The sequence below is a fragment of the Procambarus clarkii genome, chromosome 35 (genome assembly GCF_040958095.1).
Source record: "Procambarus clarkii isolate CNS0578487 chromosome 35, FALCON_Pclarkii_2.0, whole genome shotgun sequence".
In the NCBI taxonomy this organism is placed as follows: Eukaryota; Metazoa; Arthropoda; class Malacostraca; order Decapoda; family Cambaridae; genus Procambarus; species Procambarus clarkii.
Genome location: NC_091184.1, coordinates 19,777,938 through 19,790,863, shown reverse-complemented (window position 1 = coordinate 19,790,863; position 12,926 = coordinate 19,777,938). Strand labels below are relative to the sequence as shown.

General features: G+C 46.8%; 1 protein-coding gene across 1 annotated transcript in view; it reads right to left on the bottom strand.

The window, feature by feature from the left end:
• LOC138349581 (uncharacterized) overlaps positions 1–12,926 on the bottom strand; it is a 35,479-nt gene that overhangs the window by 16,394 nt on the left and 6,159 nt on the right. Inside the window, exon 2 of the mRNA XM_069336161.1 lies at positions 12,420–12,488. Within this exon, the coding sequence (XP_069192262.1) occupies positions 12,420–12,425 (6 nt within the window). The 5' untranslated portion in view covers positions 12,426–12,488. The remainder of the gene's footprint in view (positions 1–12,419; positions 12,489–12,926) is intronic.

Genomic DNA, 12,926 nt, shown 5'->3' with positions numbered 1-12,926 from the left:
AAATGGCCGAGGAGGCATGGGTGAACGTATAGGCCTCGCCATGGCATGGCGGTCATTCTCACTTTCACTGCTGCTGCTACTATCACCCGACAACTGTGTATAATCCTCATCGTTGTCTGAATCGTCAAACACACTTTCTTCACCTTCAGAGAATAATTCGTGGGCTATTTGCTCTGGGGTGAGGGACTGAGTGGTGCGTGCCCGTGAGGCGTTTGACCGTGCGCTCGCCATGGTGACTCTCGCTAAACTGAGGCCTCCCATGCCTTCGGATCGTGAGCGGGATTTTTTTTCAAAATGGCCGCTGTTTACTAGAGCCCCTGGGCAGCGTATGGGACCCCCAGCTACACCGCGGGCCATTCAAATCGTGCGCGGTACCCATAATCTTCATATGAAGTGAAGCGCAGTTGACTGGTAAAACGATTTACACTTCATATGAAGTGATGCGCACTTTAAGGGTTAAGGTGTTATGCACACCCCTGATTGAGCAATATTATACGCTAATTGCATTTCAGAGGGGTAATACACTCAACATAACTGGGTAATAACACCATGATTAACCCTTAAACTGCGCAACACGTCATATGATGTGTTGAGTAACTTGCTATAAATTGTGCATCATGTCATATGACGTGATGGAATACCACACAAGATTTGAATGGCCAGCGGAGTAGGGGGCCCCCATACGCTGCCCAGGGGCTATAGTAAACCAGCTGCCATTTTGTAAAAAATATCCAGCTCACGCTACCAATGAGTGGGAGGCACCAATTACCCAGCGGTCACCATGGCGAACGCACAGCCAAATGCCTCCTGAGCACGCACCACGCAATCACTTACTCAAGAGAAAATAACTAGTGAATTATTTTCTGATGGTGAGGAAAATGATTTTTGATGACCCTGACATTGATAAGGACTACAGACAATTGACCGATGATAGTAGCACAGACAGTGAATATGAGATACAGTCTCCTCCCATGGCGAGGCCTACATGCTCACCCATGCCTTCTCGCCCAGTGTCTACTACAATTCACCCACGACCACACAGTTCTTGTACTTATTCAGAGTATGAGGATATTTTGGGCGACGAGTCAGAGGAAGGTGACTCATTTTCTGGTTTTCGTGAAGTGGATTCAGAGCATAGTGTTATCATGCCTGTTGCTAGTACCAGTGGTGATACCGGGCGAGAACTTGTCACGTCAGCAGCGTCTCGCCCAGCCAAGCGCCGCCGCATGGCACCACATGAGGAACCAAGACCCTCATGTTCACGTGATTTCACCTCACGTTTACATAGCGCCCGTACTTTGTGTAGACGGACTTTAGCTCCTGGTCCACGGTGTGCAATGCTTCCTCGCTGTCATGCCGCTGTTGCGTCTCGCAGGACACCAGGTGTACTTGTGTGGAGTGATAGTGACGATTTTATTCCTCTAATTCCTGCCTTTGACAATAAAGACGTTGGGATTACAGACCTTTTCCCTGATAATGGTGAGGACATGTGTGAAATGGATTACTTTACAACATTTTATGATGAGCCGCTCATGGAATATATTGTACACCAAATGAACCTTCATGCGACTCATCTCATTGGAAAAGAGATAACAGAATATTCACGATTGCAGCGTTGGAAAAACACTATTATAGGTGAAATATATGTATTTTTGGCAATATGTATGTTGATGAAACATTGTGTCAAACACGCTATTACAGATTATTGGAGCAAAAACCTGATTATTAAACCCACCTTTATTCGGGAAATATATGTCCCGAGACAGGTTTCAGATACTCCTCAGGTGTCTTCATTTTGCAAGTAATGAGGACCGAACAGAGGATGATAGACTTTGGAGAGTCAGGTACTATATGAATGAAGTGATTGGAAAGTTCAGAGATTTCTACGTACCAGCACAGACGCTGGTGATTGACGATTCCCTTGTGCTTTTCAGAGGACGTGTTGCATTCAAGCAGTATATTCCCTCCAAACGCAACATATTTGGATTGAAATTCTTTGTTCTTTGAGACTGTGAAACAGGATACGTGTTACACACGATTTTGTATTCGGCTAGTGATGTAAACATTCCCGGTAACGACCAACATGGTTTCTCAGGTAGTGTGGTAAAGTCACTGATGGTACCATGGATGAACAAGGGCCACATTTTATACACGGATAACTGCTATACAAGTCCCTTGCAATCTAGGTTCTTGATTTAAAATAGAACTGGATTGTTTGGCACAGTAAAGCCAAGAAGGGAAATGCCAGTGTTTGACAATAAACTTGAAGTTGGTGACTGCCAACTAAGAAAAAGTGATCAAATACGCTCAGTTAGGTGGAAAGACAAGAGAGAAGTGAACTTGCTGACAACCATTCATGATAGTACAATGGTGAACAGTGGCAAGGTGAACAGAGTAACGCAAGAACCAATAAGCCAAATTGTGTTCTTGACTATAATATCAACATGCATTTGGTTGATAAATCTGACATGATGGTGGGCAGTGTCGAGTGAGTGCGGAAAACATTGAAGTGGACGAAAAAACCAGCGTTGAATGTAATGAAACGCCATTTTCTGGGCGAGTCCCGGAGGCTCCCCGGAGCTATCCATGGCTGATATGGATACCCTAACTATTTTGCATCAGTTGATGTGGGTGGAGTTCTAGGCCTACCGGGGACCACGAGCCAGAACCTGGCCCCCTCAGAGAGGCAAGGGGAGCAATGGCCTATAGAAACCCTCGTGTGGTTGGAAGCATTCTATGTCTGCCATCGACCGGGACAGGCACCCAGAAAGGTAAGCGCCACAAAACAAACCCCTATTTTGGTTAAACAACAAAAATCGACAAACGAGTGGACAGAACTCCCCCAGGAAAACGAACTAACAAGCATGACGTCACGCGAGCCGCGCCGCATGTCTGCGCAGCTCCCCCCTCCCCGGGAGGGGGAAGGGGAGCCCCAGAACCCCGCACCGGCGATCCCCGCCCCAGTTCTGAGGCTGGATATCAAAACCGTGAAAAACCCGCCGACCGGAGGGCGGGAGGGTGCCGGGGAGCTTCCGGGACTCGCCCAGAAAATGGCGTTTTATTACATTTAACGCTGGTTTTCTGGGCGGAGCCCCTACGGCTCCCCGGAGCTACCTCACCAAAGACTACCTAAAAAACAAGGGGACATACCCGGGAGGCGGTCGGAGAATCACTCCACAACACGAAGTCGAGACAACAATCCAAGGTATAGCATTCGCCAGAAAAAAGGGAGAACGGCCGCAGACGAAGAAAACCTATGATCACGACAATAGGAGCCAAAAACCACTGCGCCTGAGAAGAGCAAGAAGCTCTGCCACACGGCCCCCAGAGGCGAATGCCAACACAAAAAGAAAACCGAGGCAAAGCAAACCTGACCCCAAGGAGCCACAACCACCAAGGAGAAGAAAAACAGGAGAGCACCCTGTCCAAAGACCAGGACGACACAGACAGTGCATAAGCAGGCCGGAGGTGTAACAACGCACGATACAACCTGCGAAACGGCGCAGAAGGAATATCGATACCGAAAGCTAGCAGCAGAAACCAAGGTGCCAGACCCAGGAACGGCCCCAAGCGCCTCTACATCCTCTGCAAGCCAATTCTATGACAGCCCCAGGAGGGAAAAGAAAACGCAGGACCAAAACGAAAATGCCACAAGTGTGCAAGACCACCTCCACAAGTGCAGCTGACAGGGAAGGAACTCGCATAAGGAGCTGCCCCGCACCAACATCCCGCAGAAGGGCAGGAGCGAAAACACTCATTAGGAGCAAAATCTCTCCCAGGAAAACTAGGAGCGCCGAGACAGTGTGAAGAGAAGAGATATTCACAAAAGAACAAAAAGGCCAACACCCAGAAGCTGCTGGGAAGAGGACCCACAAGCCCTAGAAAGGACCGGAGGGAAGCTCAACCGAATGACGACAGACGCACCAGAAAACGGGAAGGAGCAAAACAGTCCCGAACCATCGAGAACAAAAAGAAGCAAACACAAAGGACGAAGGCCCCAAAACCCCGTCGCACCCGAGACCAAAAGTCATGCAGAAACCCCAAGAAGAAAGGGACATGACGGAAGAAGGCCCGTCCCGGAAAAAGGGGCGAAGATCGTAGAAAAGCACCCACCGACAGGACGGAAACAACGGGTACAACGGACAAGGAAACCAAGCCCAGGGAGGGGCCGACAAAGCACGTGCAGATAGGGGGAACGGAAAACCCCACACCATACTACTGCAAGTCCCCCCCAGAGGGTTAGAAACACCCCGGCGGGGACCAACGGGGCCTGAGGCCTCTCACGTGAGCCCCACCCCAGCCCCGGGAACCCACCCTGCAGGCCCCGGGGCCGAGCTGTCCCCTCAAAGCCCCAGCGTCAAGAAAACCCCAGGGCAGCCATGAAAAACACGAAGGAAGGGAGCCCACTAGGCTCTGGAACTTGAACCGAAACCGGAGGATAGGCGAGGGGCGAAATGAAGACCCCAAGCTCATCCCCAGCCAGCACAATGAGGCGAGGACAAGACAATGAAACCAAGGAACATGGAAAAACCAGGCCCTGCACGGCAAGGAAGGAGAGCCCCAGAGAGAGCATGGAAGGGCCGAACATAACGCTACAACCAACCCTGACACACAGCTGCAGTACCAAAACCGCAGCAAAACGTCACCACACTCCCAGAGGAAGCGACAGAGAAGATAAATAAATCGTACACGAGTGGCACACATAGGGAAAATAGGCGGAAACCGAGCACCCAACTGAGCCACAGGGACGGTAGAAGAAACGTGTGCAGTGTAACAGGCAATCAAAGGAACACACATTAGGCAGCCCAACATGGGCTGACCCCATACACATCCCCAAGAGCAGAGATGAGAGTGCCCAAGAAGCACAGAATCCACCCGACAGGCAAACGACAGGGAAGAGGCGGAAACAAAGAGCCAGAACCCAACCTGCAAACACAAGGGGCCGGATTCAGGAAGGTACTTACGAAGGTTTTTCCTCTTAGCTAAGAGCGTTTTCCGTCTTAGCGCCTTCGTGGCGGCTACGTCCGTATTCAATTAACTACCCTAAGTGGAAAAACCTTCGTAAGTTCATTCCGGGATTTAAGTGTGGTTTCGACCACTCGTAGCTTTACGTAAACTGGATATAAGTCATTTTTTCTCTACTACATAACACTGGGATCGATTTATGATATTGGAACATGACCAAAATATTATAGCTGGTGAATCTAGTGAAGAGGAATCCTTCATGTTAGTTATATATGCATTCTCTGCTTGAAACTTGAAGTAAATATGTGTTTGATGATAGTAGAATTAGTTTTATAATAGCAAGATATTATACCAGTAGTTATTAAGTAAATAAACACTGGTGAACATGAAATATGAGAGGTGATGAGCCCTGCCTGATGGGATCATTTGCTATCACCAAATGCCCCTGTTCACCTAGTAGTAAGGGTATACCTTAGCTATATATACCCATTTCTAATTTATTTAGTTTGGTTTTATTTTGAAATTAAATATGGGTGAGACATAAAATAAAAATATGCTGCACAAATGATGTTAGGTAAGGAAAAGGGTAAAAATGTCAAAAACTTTATTCATTGAATACTTAAAGCTATAATTATGACTATATAGATTATTAAAAAAGAGAGAGGGAAGTAAGGATCCAAGACCTCTTCCTGTTATACAATTTGGGTGTGGAACAAGTAATTATAAAAAGAAGGCACCATGCCGGGAAGGCTATGTAGCAGTAAGGCAGTGAGGTGAGGCAGCTACTTATTTGAGAAATGCTTATTTTATTTACCTTATAAGCTGAGGCAACTTATTTTATTTGAGGAATACTCAGCTGATTCCTCTACATTTAGCATGGAACAAATTTGTGTCCAAGACCTCTTCCTGTTACTCAATTTGGCTGTGTGTAACCAAACTAGAAGTGCTCTACAAATCAAGGGACCCAGAATGTGGAATGACCTCCCGAATCATGTCAAAGGCTGTACCTCTCTCAACCAGTTTAAGAGTTAAACCAAGTACTGCCTAATTAACTCCATGTAACCTAACTTACCTCCTAAATGTCAACCCATGTCTTGCTATTTTTTAAACAACGCTGTTCACCAACATGTGCAATTGCTGATTTATGCTATGTTAACTCCCTTTTTGTATTTTTTATTCCTTCTTTCAACACAAATTATACCTAATCCCGATTACTATTAAGTTTTAGTCTAAGTGTTTTTCCCCCCACACCTTGCCCGAAATGCTATGAGTATTAGTGGCTTTAGGTATTGTATGTACTAGCTCTGTCTATAAATCCAACATTATGTTTGTAAATCAACTGTATGTACTTTTCCTGAATAAAATGTATTTATTATTTATTTTTAATCAGTAAGTATTAAAAGAAGGCACCAAGATGGGAAGGCTATGTAGCACCATTGTGTGTAACAATAAACCAATTTTTTTTAACAAATAATGCACCTGTATGGGAAAACAAATCCTGTCAGCTGTAAAAATATTGATGCAATTATTTAAATGAAAAATATAATGAAAGAAATATTACTGGTTTATTTTTATCCTATCTTTTTGTACTGTACAGTATATCCAAGGAAGTGAAAAATTGAGACATAATGCACAATTTAATGAATGATTAGCATGGATTAGCAGTTCAAAAGAAATATGACTTGTATTACATATCAACATGAGATCTTAATGATCCATGGTCAACATGATTTAATAAGGATAATACAGTACTGTATTTGTAATAATACCAACTATAATTTAAAATCTTTATTACTGATTTTTTTTATTAAGAAGATTTAGGTATACACAGCAATGTGCTGCTACCCTATTCTATATGGAATATTACACAGTGTAGATAAAAAACTAGCTATAAGTTTATCTAATACTCCCATCTCACAGGATGGTTAGACATACTGTACATGGAATCAATTTAGAAAATACCAGCCTCAATACAAAAAACAAATCAACTCTGACTAAACAACTCTAAGCAATTTTCACAAGAGGTAAGCACTGAATCATGGAAACATTATATTATAATTACTCTTACCAGTTTCTACAAAACTCCTCTCAAACAATGTATTTTTAAACATGTTTAGGTATACACAGCAATGTGCTGCTTCCCTATTCTGTATAAAGGACCACACAGTGTAGATCAAAAACCAGCTACAAGCTCACCCAACATCCTCACCTCACAGGATGGCCAGTCATACATGGAATTAGGAGAGAACAAAATACTTAATGCTGATCTATTAGCCTCCACTGGCAAAATCTGGGTGCAGCACAAAAATATCTTCCAATATTCCTGAGTGTATGAAGTAATTACAGAGCTCAAAATACCTCATACCATTTGGTATGAAGTCACTGATAACAGGACAATCACAGATATAGTGTTGGAGAGTATGTTCTCTCAAGTAGGACTAAAAACAGATGTTTTTTTTCCACCAAGAGGGCTATAAACCCATGGAACCGCCTACCCGCTGAAGCCGTAAATGCCAAATTCCAGCTAAAAAATATCATTAAGACAATTGGCGGGCCCTTTAACAAGCTGCCGGCTTTCTGTCCTCTTCGAGGTCACTAGATAGTTAGTGGCCTTGGGTAAATTCAGTAAATATATACAATAATTGTCAGCGCATCTTCCGAGCAACAAGGACAGCTACACAGTATCTCTTAGAATTACGTAGGTAAACAACAAATGTAACATATTTGTTTACTACAATGTCGGTGCTGGCTGTAGAAGTTGAAAAAACATTGTTTTACTTCGAAATATACTAATTTTATAAGAAAATTCAACGTAAATAGGAGGCAGTAGAGCTCCGATAAGCCAGCACTAAATCTTCAATATGAAGAATGTTGCTGCTCTCTGATTGGCCAAACGAAATACAGTAGTGACCTCTATCGGCACGCAGGTGAACCAACAATTTTCTTCCTAAGTATACCTTATTGAATCGCACCTAAGCATCTTCTTAGGGCGCACTTAGGAACCTTCGTAGCAAAACCACTTACGAAGAAATACACAGAGCTTCCTGAATCTAGGTCAAGGAGGCGAACACAAAACCTCCGACACAGGAAAACTTACTACCAAACAGGCACCCCCACCGTTGCACTGCGGAACAAGGTGGAGGCGGGGCCCCGAACTCAAGCAAGGTTAGACAAGCATAGGAGGGGGCAGGAGGAGTACAGGCAGGAACCGCCTCTGAAGGGACAAGAGGCCACCCGCAGACACCCGTGAACCAAGGAAGGAACCAGGTGGAGAGAACAAGAGCTGCCCAGTATGGGCTAATAGCCCTACAGTAGGCACCTCGGGTGATACGGTCCACGTTCTCAAGTACGTATGTACACCCATTCCTACTCCCAAAAACAAAAACAGCGTCAGGACGAAGGAGACGCCAAAACCGCACCAACTCACCTGCAGTACATAGGCCCTGAAGGGCCATGACGCAAGCGTTCGAGTCCGCATCCGCCGGAGGCGGCCAGTGCGCCCATGCTGGAGAGGAGGGGAGCAGTGAAGGAGGCTCCCCACCCTAGAACGCAGGGAAAACCTCATGAATTCCACACAGCGGCAACCCAGAACAGCCCCAAAGCAACGGGGCACGGATGGGAATAAGAAAAGAACGAGAGGCGAAGCCCCCCGAGAGAATTGGAGCAGAACACGTGTGCACACCACCCGGAACCAAAACAAACTCCTACAGCGCATGCGCAGGACGCGAAAGAAAGTAGCCCAACCAGGCGAGAAGTAGCCCAACCAGGCGAGAAGTAGCCCAACCAGGCGCGAAATAGCCCAATAAAGCGAGAAGTAGCCCAATAAAGCGAGAAGGAGCCCAACAAGGCGAGAAGTAGCCCAACCGGCTACAAGGAGCCCAAATGGCCACAAAGGAGCCCAAACGGCCACAAAGGAGCCCAAACGGCCACAAAGGAGCCCAAACGGCGACAAGGAGCCCAAACTGCTACAAGGAGCCCAAACAGCTACAAGGAGCCCAACCTGTCCAGAACAGAAGGAACCAGTATGGAGGCAAACTCCGGGACACGCAGGAGGAAGCCGCAAAGGCCAACCGCACCGCAGGCGAAGAGATGCGGTTAGCCGAAAACCTCCTGAAGACAGAACCGAAGAAACCACAGGGACACGGAACCGAACCCGGGGAGGAGCAGAACCCAAGCCCAAATCGTACGCAGAGGGGGGAAAGAAAACCCCACTCCTCGTAACAGGAAGCCCCGCTCAGAAGGATGGAAATCCAGGCGGGGCGCAATGGAGCCCAAGGCCCCCAAGGCCGCTCCTCCCCAACCCCAGGAGCCTCTGCACCAGGCCCCGGGGCCGAGTCGACCTCCAAAGTCCCGGCCTCACAAGAAAAAGCCGGGGCAGCCGAGAGAGCTGAAAGAGAATGGGGCCCACTGGTCAAAACCCCGGAGCATCGGCCGGAGGAACAGACTCGAATGCCTCCGCAGCTTCCCCGGACGGGGCAACCCCCGAAACTGCCCAAGTCTCAGAACCTCTAACCCCGCCCCGACCCCGAAGCCTGCAGATGGGTAGGGGCCGGAAGCAGGAGGGGGAAAAACAAGGGAGGCGTGGAAGGAACCAAGGCCGAAGCGACCAAAACCACCCAAGTCTGGGTCCCTATACAAGCGGGGCAGCATCGGGGCGTCCGGGGAAGTGACAGACCAGAGCGCGTTGCAACATCCTACCCTGCAACGCGCGAGCTGCCTGCACCCACGGGAATTCATCAGCAGACTGGGTGAATGGAGTCACGAACAGGCAACAAAGCTCGCAGGACTCATGGGTCGAATGTGTCACCGACCCAACAGGCAGCATGACGGAGGCAAAAACAAGGAGTCACCCTGAGACAAAGGGACAGAGCAACCCTCAACTCGCACAAAGCGAGAGGGGACGCAAGGGTCTCCACTATCGGACCCGAGAGCCCCCGGGGGGTTTCCCAGGGCCCCTAGACTGGGTCTGCTAAGGGTTATCCCAGGCAGGGTACTGCTAACCGGCGCCCCAAACTACCAAGCAAACTGCTAAAGCTGAACCCACGGGACATGTCCACTCGCGAGAGCAAAGCAGGGGGTGCCACCACACAAACGAACCTAATATAAGGGGGGGGGGGAACACAAGGAAGACCCCCCTACCAGGCAAAAACAAAAATAAAAGAAAAAACCACACAAGTGGACAACGTACCCAGAGGGAACAGAGCCGGCCGCTGTCATAGGTGAAAACTAGCTACGCAGTACCCTGCGCCCCACCAGTGCGATAACTACCACTTACCCCAAGGTAAACAAGGGAGTGAAACCCCCAAACCCTCGGGGCGGCCAAACGCCAAGCAGCGAAAAGCCAACAGAGGTAGACCCAAGGTGACTTGTGGAAGGCAACCCCAAGCCCCAAGGGCGGTACTTACAGGGCACTCAGGGAAGGTGACCCTAAGCACATGCAGCCCGAGTACCTGAGAATACTACTCCCAGCTCACATGACCACCGTAAGAGAAGCACTGCAAACAAGTCACAGCACTGAGACAAGACCGGAGCTGGAGCCACACGACCGTGCATGATCCCATCAGCCGAGGAACTGGGGCGGCAACCCGTTCTCGCAAATTCGTAAAGTCAATATTGACTTATTAAATAAGTGCATAGGTGACATACTAAACATAATAGATACCCTTAAAAAGCTTCATAGAAAACACCGACCTTACCTAACCTTGTTAGTATCTTAAGATAAGCATCTTATAGCTTCGTAATTACAATTGTTACTTAACCTATTATAGGTATAGGTTAAGTAATAATTGTAATTACGAAGCAATAAGATGCTTATCTTAAGATACTAACAAGGTTAGGTAAGGTCGGTGTTTTCTATGAAGCTTTTTAAGGGTATCTATTATGTTTAGTATATCACCTATGCACGTAGTTAATAAGTCAATATTGACTTTACGAATTTGCGAGAACGGGTTGGGGGTGGGGATCGCCGGCGCGGGGGTCTGGAGCTCCCCCTTCCTCCACTAGCTGCGCAGACATGCGGCGCGGCTCTTTACTTTAAATTTACATGACGTCATGCTTGTTAGTTCGTTTTCCTGGGGGAGTTCTGTCCACTCGTTTGTCGATTTTTGTTGTTTAACCAGAATAGGGGTTTGTTTTGTGGCGCTTACCTTTCTGGGTGCCTGTCCCGGTCGATGGCAGATATAGAATGCTCCAAATCACATGTGCATTTCTATGGGCCATTGCTCCCCGTGCCTCTCTGAGGGGGCCAGGTTCTGGCTCGTGGTCCCCGGTAGGCCTAGAACTCCACCCACATCGACTGATGCAAAATAGTTAGGGTATCCATATCAGCCATGGATAGCTCCGAGGAGCTGTAGGGGCTCCCCCCAGAAAAGTGTTTTTCGATGTGTTGACATAAGCATGCTGAACAGCTATATGTATCTGGTGAAAACTGGACGTAAACCAAGTTTCCGTTCGTTTGCTTTTACACTTCGGACACAGTTATTAGCAAAGTTTGGCAAAGATGTTCCTGGCATACAAAGACCCATCATGAACCCAGTGTTGCAGCATGCTGCTACACCCAGGCTCACTCACATTGAGGGCTTTCAAGCACACAGACTAAAACATTTGCCACCAGCTGGAAAGCGTGCAATAGGCCAACGTGATTGCTTAGTTTGTAGAACAATAAAAGAGATCAGAAACGTAAACTTGTGCAAACATGGTGTGAAGCATGTGCAGTCTCATTGTGTGCTGTCAACTGCTGCAACAACTATCACTCTCTCCAAGAATTCTAAATGTGCAATAATAGTGCAAAAACCTGTAAATAGTGTGTGCATGTGTGTAAATATAATAATGAACAATGTGAATACATATCATATTTGCATAATGGGAAAATATTTTTGTGTGCATGTGTATACTCAATGTATGCAACATTTATTACCATTGAACATGAAGTAACATTATATGCAACACAATTAGTGAATAATATTTGTGATAAAATACGCCTAGACACTGTAAATAATGCAGCAAAAATAAATTTGTGGCAATTCTGACTGCTTGAGGACTGCGCGCAATGCCTCTGGGACGCACCTTGCATGAGCAAGCTTGCAGGGTGTGACGTCATCGCTCATATTGTCGGCTCATTTATGTCATTTGTAAGTACGATTAATTTTTTTCTCTCTCGTGGTCAGGGAACACAAATTAACAGGTTAGGAAAATTTTTTTTTTTCTTTTTTGTTACACGCCTGTGGGCGACAAGGGACAAATCGCCCTTAGCAACACAAGGGTTAATACACTCACCATCACAGGGTAATGACAATATAATTAATACACTCGCCATCACTGGTAAATGACAACACCAACATTAATACACTAGTTAATGAAAATATCTTGATTAATACACTCACAATCACTGGTTATTGACATCAACATGATAAACACACACACTGGTAGTACAGTAAGAATAAAATTGTCCTTACCATCATTAATGGGCAGAAGTTGTTTGCTATCGTCCTGGGTAGCCGAGCAGAGACTGGAAGCAGTATTACCTATTAAGGCAAAATAAAACAAATTTAAGGTTTCTATGACTAAGTTTTTCCCACCAAAACACAGTAAATGTTTAGAAAAATTAAATAATTTTTTTTAGGTATTATGCTTTGAGCAAAAGTAAGGAGGGTGGGCATGAGTAAGGAGGCTGGGCAGGAATAAGGAGGGTGGGCAGTAATAAGGAGGGTGGGCAGCAATAAGGAGGGTGGACAGGAGTAAGGAGGGTGGGCAGGAGTGGGGAGGATGGGCAGGAATAAGGAGGGTGGGCAGGAGTAAGGAGGGTGGGCAGGAGTGGGGAGGATGGGCAGGAATAAGGAGGGTGGGCAGGAATAAGAAGGGTGGGCAGGAATAAGAAGGGTGGGCAGAAATAAGGAGGGTGGGCAGGAGTAAGGAGGGTGGGCTGGAGAAAGGGGGGTAGCCAGGAGTAATGAGGGTGGGCA